General features: G+C 37.6%; 1 protein-coding gene across 2 annotated transcripts; it reads right to left on the reverse strand.

The window, feature by feature from the left end:
- Positions 1 to 127: 127 nt before the first annotated feature.
- LOC307130909 (uncharacterized protein) lies at positions 128 to 10,780 on the reverse strand. Of its 2 annotated transcripts, XM_079824217.1 has the most exons (12): positions 10,682 to 10,762; positions 9,766 to 9,882; positions 7,952 to 8,142; positions 6,732 to 7,753; positions 6,510 to 6,659; positions 4,912 to 4,986; positions 4,706 to 4,822; positions 3,354 to 3,503; positions 2,905 to 3,072; positions 2,622 to 2,813; positions 1,366 to 1,557; positions 128 to 1,276 (listed from the first exon to the last, which is right to left on the reverse strand). In XM_079824217.1, exons 3-12 carry the CDS (start codon positions 8,124 to 8,126, stop codon positions 1,172 to 1,174), a joined length of 2,346 nt encoding a protein of 781 aa, XP_079680343.1. In that variant the 5' UTR covers positions 8,127 to 8,142; positions 9,766 to 9,882; positions 10,682 to 10,762; the 3' UTR covers positions 128 to 1,171. The 2 variants fall into 2 exon arrangements, with proteins under 2 accessions (XP_079680343.1, XP_079680342.1); XM_079824216.1 differs by lacking the exon at positions 9,766 to 9,882 and having other exon boundaries at positions 10,682 to 10,780.
- Positions 10,781 to 10,919: the final 139 nt, after the last annotated feature.

Raw genomic sequence — 10,919 nt, forward strand, 5'->3', positions numbered from 1 at the left:
TAATATCTGATATTATAAGGCCTACAAAAGCTACACCCCTTGCATTATTTGTTACTCTTTTCATTTTAATATTAAATAATTGTATTTAAATGTATTTTACATTCAAAGAAATACCCCATACTTTGTTCAAAATTGATCTATTTTTTTTATTTTTAAATGTCTTCCATAAATAAGAGTCCAGATGCATTCCAGAGACATAATCATCACACAAAGTAGACAACATTTAGATATTTGAGGCTTTATTGTCAATTAAACCCCTGAGTTCTCAAGAAAGAACCTTAATCTTTCAGACTTAAAAGAAAACCTCCAACAAACCCTTTATAACGGCAAAACCCACACAACCTTGAGGCTTCGTTTTAAATGTGATTTATGAGGTATGCAGTTGTGGGGATTCCAGCTTACCCAAATAAAATAAGCAAATTTAAAAAAGCATGTCTTTTTCAGACAGTCTGTAAATCCTTCTATTGTGAAAACATATTTCCCTACAACTGGAACAAAAGAGCACATTTCAGTTGGGACTAGAACTGCATCTCAAAAACAAATCAACATTTATAAATACAGGACAAATATAAGAGCACATGGAAAAGATAAATCCAACAATAAGAGGAAAGCAGCATTCAACATATTCAGCATAATCAATAAAACAATTTACGCATTAAATAATAATAATAAAAGTCTGTAGGGATTGTGGGCTATGGGAAAATAATTATTAATAAGCAAAGCATGTATGAGTGATGAAAAGGCACGTGTGTGTAACTATGTAAATCTTGAACCACAATCTGACGGCGTGGGAAGTAATCAGAACATTTATGGCTGCATTCAGTCAAAGTGACTAAAGCAACCTGTAATGGTCCAGTCATAAATTCATAAGAACTAAAATAATATTTCATTATATACCCTCCTCAAAAGTTCAGTTGAGAGCAATCTGGCAGAACATACAATTGGCACTATTCACAACTTACTGTACACATTAGCCTCCATTTCCTTGATTAAGCTAGAGAATTACCATAAGAATTGAACAGAATTATTAACTTTAACAGAATTGAGGATCTAGTTCAGCTTCTGATAGTTTAGTGCAGCAAATTGAGAGAATTTAGACATGGCAGTCAATTAACAATGTATTGTGCAGTTCAGTTTATACAGAGCATCATTAAACGGTTTAATTACACTCTCACAGTGTGTGTTTGAGGGCTGTCTTGGGTCCAAGTCTGCTAGAGATGTTTTGCTTTAGCTCTGATAAGACGCCATCCCGCTCCTCTAACTCCAGAAGAACTTGCTATGAAGGGCAAACCAAAAACGTCACATCAATAATTTGTGCCCACAGTGAACGTACACACATGCAGTCAGTAGAGGTAAGTTATTTACCTCTATAAGTTGATCCCTCTTCTGAAGATTGTCTCTCAGTTTTCCTTCCTCAAAAGCCCTCTCCTTATTTTCCTTCTTCCACCCTAGCTCAGCCTCCTTCTTCTCCTTGGTTTTCTCTCTCAGCTCCTTAAGTGTGTCTTTGAGTTGCTCTGATAGGGCAGTGATGGCACGTTTGTGGTTTTCTCTTTGGTCCTGAAAGAACATGCATGTTAATGAAAACCAGATCTCGAGAGTGCACTGGTTTGGACTTTTTAAATAATGGTCAGAAAGTGCTTACTGGTAGTGCTGCACATGAATGTCATATTTTGAACCAAGATGTTTTAGTCTATGCTGTTTTCAGTTGATGTGTGAACAACTTCACTGAACATTATTTGTAGTGCGCCTACCATTTACATTTATGCATTTGGCAGACGCTTTTATCCAAAGCGACTTGTCCTTCGTACAGGGACAATCCCCCTGGAGCAACATGGAGTAAAGTGCCTTGCTCAAGGACACACTGGTGGTGATCGAACCAGCAACCTTCTGCGTATCAGTTCCATGGTTTAACCCACTGGACCACCATCTCACATAAATCCAATTCATTTTGTGCTTTGTTAAAAAAAAGTCTAAGCCTTCAAATCTCTTCAATTTTATAATGAAATTCAAACAATAAATGTGGTTTTAATGCTCTTTAATGTGGTGTGACAGATCCCCGTATAGCGCCAATGTTCATAGCTCATTAGATAGCTAGAATATAGCTAGAAATAACTCTGAGGCAATTTTGATAAATATATGGACTATATTACATATAATTATTATATTTTCATTTAGCCTGTTTTCTTTGTCATTTAATGTATGTTTGAATAAATCTGTCATGACAACATGTATTTATTAAAGCCACTGTTTAAACATTTACAACAATGAACTTGAGAAAAAATTATTATATAATTGTAAAAAGAAATCTATAAAAACTGCCTTATCTGCAATTTAAATGCCTATATGCAACTACGTTTTTATTCGAGTGTTGATAATTAAATAAATGTTATTTACAATTTTGTTTTCGGTTTCAAAGTTTCAGTAAAAAAATATTTCAATGCATTATTAGTTACTGGTATTGGCCAGAGCAACGTTTGTATACACCACAAGGTGGCACAATTGCTTTTTTTGTTGTATTATGAAATAGAAGATTTTCAGGTTGAGGCACACTAAATATGATTGGGAATGAGTTTTGAAAAAGTCACAATTGTGGAAATTGATTTGATTTTATCAGACGTTACCAGTATGAGATTTTCAGCGTAGGTTAAGGCCGAGGAGAGTCTTGAGATCTCCTCCAACATGCTGGTGCTGAGCTCCTCTCTGTCTCTGAAGCTGGCCACCAGCAAAGCTTCTTTCTCTCGCAGTTGATTGACCAATCCAGCCTCAGCTCCTCCACCTTCCAATCCCCGTCCAATCAGAGAGTCTGAGAGTGCCTATGGGGAAAAAGCGAATAGTTGACTATTGGAAATTATACATTAACTATATCAACTGCTCTTTGCGAGAGGGAGTAAACGCTACATCTACCTGCACTTCTTTGCGTGAACTCTCGAGTGCCTCCTTTAGTTGGGAAATATAGTCTTTGTTATCCTTCACCAGTGCAGTCAGGGCTGAATCTCTCTCTTTCCACACTTCCCATTCTTTCATCATCTCCTGTTGGGCTCGATCGTGCTCTGCAAGCTCGACACGGAGGTGCTATTTGAAGATACAAAACATTGATTTACTTTTCAAATAAAGTCGAAGGCTCAATTTTTTTACCATTTAATTATTTTTTTTCCCCCAATGCAAACCATTAAAACTATTGTGAAACTAAAAACACTGCACTTTAAGAGCTTTGTTTTCTGTATAAAAGCCATCAATGCCTCATTTACTATCAACTGTATAGCACTCGTGTATAATAGCAGCAGGCACTAACCAAGTGATTAAGTAAACATATGTGTGTAGCGTTGAATTAGAGCACTGTTTGTTTAACTCACGTTGATCACATCCTGGTTACACTGGAGCACAGTGTTGAGTGTGATGAAGTCTCTGTCTCGCTCTCTGCCAGCATCCCTCACGGCCTGCAGCTGTTTCTCCAGGGCTTTCTCTCTCTCGCTGACATCTGACAGCTGAGCCTCCAAGACTGCCTGATTAAAACATGAACGTAGAAATAAAGTATAAGAACTATGGAATGCACCTGCAGCCAGCATTTCCTGGACCACATTTGAAGAAAACATGAAGAGCTCATTTACCAAGTTAATTATCCCACACAGTAACCCAGCCAAAGCTGGGTGTGCTAGACAGAGCTTCACTGTATGCTCAGTCTGTGGTGTACTTTTGCTATATTTGTAAGGGTCAAATCACCAGCTTAAAATGACGGTACTCACAAGTTGATACTGGGGAGGAGGGTATAGTACCATTCAAAAGTTTGGGGTTGGTAAGATAAAAAAAAAAGTATCTTATGCTTACCTGGACTGCATTTATTTGATCAAAAATATAGTAAAAACATTAATGTTGTAAAATTATATTACACATTACATGTTTAAGTAACGGTGTTCTATTTTATTATTATTTTAAAGTGTAATTTCCAGCATCATTACTCTAGTCTTCAGTCACATGATCCTTCAGAAATCACTCTAATTTGCTGATTTGCTGCTCAAGAAACATTTATTATCAGTGTTGAAAACAGTTTAGCTGCTAATATTTTTGCAGAAACCATTCACATTTCCTTTTACTTTTCTGTGATGAATAAAAAGTTTAAAGAAAAAGCACTTATTTGCATTCATGCATGTTTGCTAAAAGTATCAATTTATTTAAAAACAATTACAAACCTCGAACATTTGAATGGTAGTGTACATAAAAGAAAAGTTATTTAGTTCTTTAGCATCTTTATATGGCATCTCATAAATGAAACTGTCAAAACTGACATTTTGTGTGAAAACATTGATTCTTAGATCAATAGAAAGCTCAAAAGAACAACATTTAAATGAAAGACATTGTGTTTAGTCACTTTTGATAAAATAAAAAAAAAGTTGAATAAGAGCATTAATTTGTTTATTAAAAAAAACAATATTAATCCCAAACATTTGAACATGAGTGCATACAATTGAGAATTTTTTTTAATCAATATATAATACATTTGTTTATTTATCATAATTTTTTACAATCATATTTATTATTACTATTTTTTTTATTATAGGATGCTGTCAGGAGGACAATTGACTCATAAAGTGACTAAATAATGCTTTCATTTACTTTTAAATAATGCCATCAATTTTATGATACGATTATAATTGGCTTAATTTAGGGACAACAGAAGTCTGAGAAGTCACGCTCAGTCAGACCTCACCTCACGTTCACTGCGTGTATCAGTCACAGCACTGGCCAGTTTTTTGATGAGTCTGTCAGTGTCCTCCGATTCCACTCCCTGCTCAGCACACAGCGTCTGGATCAGAGTCACACATTCCTGAAGAGGGGAGAGCACAGAGTTCACTGACCTCCACACAATCTGTTTTTATCCGGAATCTATGATGAGTTCATCAATACAGTGCTCACCTGGATTATGTTCTCTCTGCTGTGTAGTGATTGGCTGAGACTTTCTATGAGGTCATTTTTATTCTTCAAACTGGTCTGTATGGCCAAAACAGATCAGATAGATATTAGTCTCACAAACAGGCATCATTCCCAGCAAAATGACTCCGTGTCATGCCTGAGGCATAGTTCATGGCATTGTGAAGTCTTGTGACTGCATTCCACTAGTGTTATATAACTGCTATCACCTCACACTAGAAAACAACAATTCAATAGCCTCAACCCAGCAGAATGAAAAATGCAGAATGATCATAAGAGAACACTTACAGACAGTGGCCACGAGAAGTATTTGGACACTTAATTCATTGCATTATAACACCACATCAAGTTTATCTGTAAACAAATGCTCAGAAATAACCTCTCTCTTCTGAGCCATGTTTTGCAATGAATTGTAAACAACTGGTGTCAAGGTGATTTTTAGCTGATGTATGTATGGGTAAGTTAGGGGCTGTTTACACAACACCGTTTTGACGGCCTGAAAACACAAACCTTTTGAAAAATTATACTGCTATCATCTCTGTGTAAACTACAAAAACAAGAAATTTGTGAAAACGGCAATGCACATAGTTTTTCTTTTACAAAGTGACATCGCCAACTACATAATACAGTGTTTAAGCCACTATCATGGATCTGTGTGAATGAGGATAGTTTTGACAACATTTCCGTGTTTAATATATTGTTGTCTGGTAAATGTACCCAGAACAGAACAGGTGCAGTTCATCACATCAACTTTAAATACATTTTCTACCAACATTTGGCTTTCACAAAGTGTCCAAACACTTCTATGTAGTGTTATTTTGGTATTATTTATATACGGTTTTATTTATTAATAATTGTTAATATGTTTAGTTTTCATTTTTTGTAATTTTTCTATGTGCTTTTGTCATTTTTATTAGTTTTTTTTAATTAATTTTAGTACTTCAGCTTCAACTTCAGTTGGTTGCCATTGCAACATTTCGAATTGTAATATTATTTTTCATCTAATATTGATATTTTATGTTCAGCTTTATTTCAATTACTGTTTTATCCTTCTATTATCCTATTCTTTTTATGAAACATTTTCACTTGAAAGGTGTGCTTGTTTATCTTTCTTTAAAATAAATGCAACTTTGATACGGTGTCATCTAATGCAATACATTCTTAAAATGGCTCAAAAGTGTATGGCCCACTGCATGAATGAATGATCTTTGATTATTTAGTTGAAAATATACATGTAATACATGATTTAAGACTGAAAGAGAGAAAAGCCCATCAAAATGCAGCAGCTGAAAAGCCTGTTATGAAAGAAACGGCAACTAAAGCCTAAGGCAAACTCCTCTGGTTTGGGAAGATTCTTGGAGGAGGTGTGTGTGTGTGCGTGGGCAAACCCAAACCCTATCTTTTAAAGACATCCACACACCTTCTGCAATATGCCCTATACATGGCATCATTTGAAACCAAATTAGAAAGCAAAAAGTCAACAAGAAGATTAGGAGAGGGTGTGTCTCAAGTCTCTGAAACACAATGCACACTTCATTCCACCATGCCATTAAACTTAATTATCCCGGCCTCGTCTCGCTCACCACTTGTGGAGACTTCGACTGCTTGGCAGGAGCATCAGTTGATGGTTTGGTCTCCCTGAGCTGAGCCTCAAGAGTTCTGATGCGAGCATGAGCTTGAACGAGTTGTTCACGCAACTGCTTCACAGCAAGGTGCACCCTACCTGCAGACGACTGAAAAGAGAGATAAAAATTAACAGCAAGTTATGAAAAAGATGTAAAACATTTTGATAAAACAGGCCTCACCTCTCTTTGTAATGGCATAAAGTCATCTTTTAGCTCGGTCAGGATGTCGTTCTCTTCTTCAAAGTCATCCTCTGTCCCATTGTCCCCCTCTCCGAAATTCAGGACCTTCACTAACCCCGCTTTCTGATCTACCTCATCCTTCCCATTTTGCACGTCCCCTCTGCCCAACACAGGAATACGACTTCCAGCAGGTGACCTTACTGGCTTTCCTTCAATGCCCCTCAGCTCTTTGAAAACTGCGTCTATAATGGCCGAATGCTCCTCTGGCCAATCAAACACATCAGTGCCGTCTATTGAGTCCAGCGATTGTACGGAGGTAGTGCGGGATTGAGATCGCAAAGAATGGCAGGAACCGGACAGCGAGGCGGGGCTTGATCTGACGGATGGCACTCTCAACCAATTAAGAGGCATGCTGCAGGATTTGTCTCGAGAGAGGCCGACTGACGTGAAGGCTTCATCGGGCAAGTGACGTGGAATCCCACAAACGGACTCATAGTCCGAGTCAGACACCCTCAAGGAGTCACAACACTCACACTTCTTGCCTTGATGACAACGCTTCCCGGTTTTCCTATAATATGGACATGACTCGGCTTTCTCGGACCACCATTCGTACTCAGAGAGGGCCATGTTGTCCCTCAGCATTTCTCGGTATCCTTCCCCTACGGAATCCTTCCTGTCCCCTTCATCCTCACTGGAGCTTCCTTTTCTGTTTGAACTAGAAGGGTGGCGCTGATCGTACAGGCTTCGCACCCATCGCCTAATCTTGTCCCTTTCCTGAGTGAGTTTCTGGAGTCTCTCACTCGACAGCATTCGGACTCGGGAGATAACGGTGTCGAACTTGAAAACTCGCTCCAGAACGGACACACACTTGCCACACAAAAACTCCCCCTGACCGGCCCCGCGTGGTACAGGCTGCTCTAATATGTGTGTCAGCACAAAGAGCAGGTCGATTCCTTTCGTAGGGGTGAGCAGGCCACGAGACGTCGAGAGCGAACGGGAGGAGCTGAGAGATAAAGTGCTGCCTATAAATTAAAAGTAAAAAAGGAATGTAATTAGATTTAAATATGCAATATCATCTTTTTTTATATGCATTCTGATTTTTTAAAACCTAAACAATACTTTAATAGTGTCATTTCATTTAAATAGTATTTTAAAAATGATTGAAAATGAGTAATATCAAACAAATGTAAGTTGTTAGAAATGTGCTCTGCAGTTCATACCCCATGGGCTGCTTTGTGCCGATCTGGGCAAGCTTCCCTTGCTAGAAAAGTCTGTTGGGGTCTGAGGTTGTGCCCCCTTTCTGTTCTGACCAGCGTACAACCATCGCCGCTGGTTACCCTGCAGGTCACTCCCGCAGATGCGGCATCCTTCACTTTTACCTCGTGAAGTCATCATAAATACAGAAGGTGCCCTATAATAATAAACAAAAAATAAATAAATATTAAGAGTTTGACTAAATCATACCAAATAAAATAAATGCACAATAGGTGCTGGATAAAGCCAAGGCAATGATATCTGCTATAAAATAAGTTAAATAATGATTTTAAGGGATAAGTCACCCCAAATAATAATCATAATAAATCCTAAAATGACATCAGAGTAAACATTCCCCAAAATTCTCCTGGAGTGTCCCATCGGAATAAAATAATTTACAAAATTATACACTTATATACTTGCTAATTTGAAAGCCCTCTATCACAGTAATACACACACACACACACACACACACACACACACACACACACACACACACACACACACACACACACACACACACACACACACACACACACACACACACACCTAAGCAAGCAAATCTATCAGTAGTTGTACTGTATGCAGGGTTCCTACACAATTTTCATTTCAAAATTCCATACTTTTCCAGACTCGAATTTCCAGACTTCCTACAGATTTTTACGAACATATTTAACTTGTTCTGATAAAATGTTTTCAAATTCAACTGCTAACAAGTGTTACATTCTAAAGATTTAGTATTTGGCGTTTTTGCCTTTTATTAGGATAGGAAAGTTGCTAGACAGGAGGGAGAGAGGGGGGAGGGATTGGGAAAAGTCCATGAGGCAGGACTCGAACTCGGGTCTCCCGAAGCACAACAGCACTACATGGTAAACCACTTACCCACAATGCTATCGGCACCGACAAGTATGTTATACTCTGAGTCAAATCCTCTATGTAGGCTATCTAATATTTAGAAATCCTATATTAAAATATTGCCTTTTGTGACCTTAACGATCAAAATGCTAAATCAGTCACAATTTTTTTAAAGGGTTATTAATTTACCCAAAAATTTAATTTCTATCATAATTTACTTACCCAAATGTCATTCTAAACTAATAAGACTTTTGTTAATCTTGGAAATCTTGGACACATGAAGATATTTAAAGGATTAGTTCACCTCAAAATGAAAATGTCCTAATCAGTTACTCACCCCAATGCCATCCAAAATCAAAAACTCAAAAACTTAATTTATCTTTCACTGAAGAAAGTAAGTCATGGATATCTTGGATGGCATAGAGGTGAGTAAATGATTAGGACATTTTCATTTTGGGGTGAACAAGTCCTTTAATAAAGGGACTGAAATCTCTCAGGTTTAAAATATTAAAAATGTTAATATAATAAAGTCTTACGGTTTTGAAAGACATGGGGGTGAATAAATGACAAATTTTCATTTTGGGTGTACTATTCCTTTAAGAACTCCACCATCGACTCTGTTTTATCCTCAAACCCAACTTGCTTTCTCAAACTACAAAGTGCTGTGTTAACCACTGTTGAACTGTGAAAATGAAGGAACACACAGGTCTGACCTTTACTGCCATAGCTAGGCTACAAGTTTTTCATTCATTGAAAAAAAAACGATTGTGTATATATATATTTATTATATACATTTAGATTATTCTTCATTTTATATTTAGAAAATGAAATAGGGACAATAGTCTGGAAAAATATTTTTCCATACTCTGATTTATTTTTTCCATACTTTTCCAGACCTGGAAATTACTCAAATCAAATTCAATACCCCGTAGGAACCCTGTGTATGGTTGTCCTTTGGCTGGGGTGGATCCAGTGAATGACAGCCCACTCTCCTCTACTGACAGTCAATGTTTACATGGGCTGGGCACACTGGCCTTGAGCACTAAACACACACACACACACACACACACACACACAATCTGATTATTTACTCAATAAATTTTGAAAAAAATTATAAATGCTTCATGAAAACAAACATGATGGAAAAATTTAAGTGGATGCCACACTAGCTCAGTTCACCCAAAAATAAAGAATCATCCGAATAATTTACTCACATCATGTTTTTACAAACCTGTATGACTTGCTCCTTTCCTTGGAACACAAAAAGAAATGTCAGGCACGACGTTAGGGACTGACAGCCTCAGTCAGATGCCACCTTCCTCGCTACTCTTTCAATGAAAGTGAACGGTGACTGGCTGTCAGTCTGACTAACATCTCTGTTCCACAGAACAGAAGAACAAACGTTTGTAACAATATGTGGTGACAGTATTTTTTTATTTTTGGGTGAACTATTACTTTAAATCAAATCTATGAAAGACTAGCACGAGCGCTTTCAATTCAAGTCGCAGATTGAAAACACAAATAAATTATGTAACGTTAAAAGAAAAAAGTGACGCGTTGGCAGAGAACTTTCCACACGATGACTAATCTCAGCAACCTTGTTTTACTCTCGTGTGCTCATTCAAAAAATGATTTTAAAACTTCAACCCTCGCTTTAAACGCTGATATGATATGAACGCGATACTGACTTTTGACTCCGATGTCATAATGACCCTGCAGAGGACAAAACATGATATGATAGACCAAACAACTCTTCGACACTGTCGTCAACTGGCCTGATAAAGCTGCGAGAATCGAAAATATCACATTACAATCGCAAACGTTCAGATTGAGTCGCTTACCGAAGCTCAGGAAGTGTTTCCTCGGTCTCGAACAGGAGCTCTCGCGCTTCCGAACCAGCCGCCGCGCGCCCGCTCTACCTTGCCGACGTCATCATAAATACCTGTTTGAGCAGCTGCGTGGCGCACTCCAGCTGTTGCACAACCACGCGCATCAGACGAGAACTACCTATATTTACTATATATTTATACTACAGATTTCTGTTGTAAATATACAGTTGTTGTTGTTTTTTTTACTTTT

This window comes from Gobio gobio (genome assembly GCF_949357685.1).
Source record: "Gobio gobio genome assembly, chromosome: 8".
Taxonomy (NCBI): Eukaryota; Metazoa; Chordata; class Actinopteri; order Cypriniformes; family Gobionidae; genus Gobio; species Gobio gobio.

Bases quoted from the DNA above. Each gene is read 5' to 3' on its own strand.
- LOC307130909 (XM_079824216.1), bottom strand. From the start codon at position 8,126: ATGATGACTTCACGAGGTAAAAGTGAAGGATGCCGCATCTGCGGGAGT. The intron at 4,987-6,509 runs GTGAGCGAGACG...TTGGCCATACAG, and splicing joins AGTCGAAGTCTCCACAAGTG to ACCAGTTTGAAGAATAAAAA. The intron at 3,504-4,705 runs GTGAGGTCTGAC...TGTTTTAATCAG, and splicing joins ATACACGCAGTGAACGTGAG to GCAGTCTTGGAGGCTCAGCT.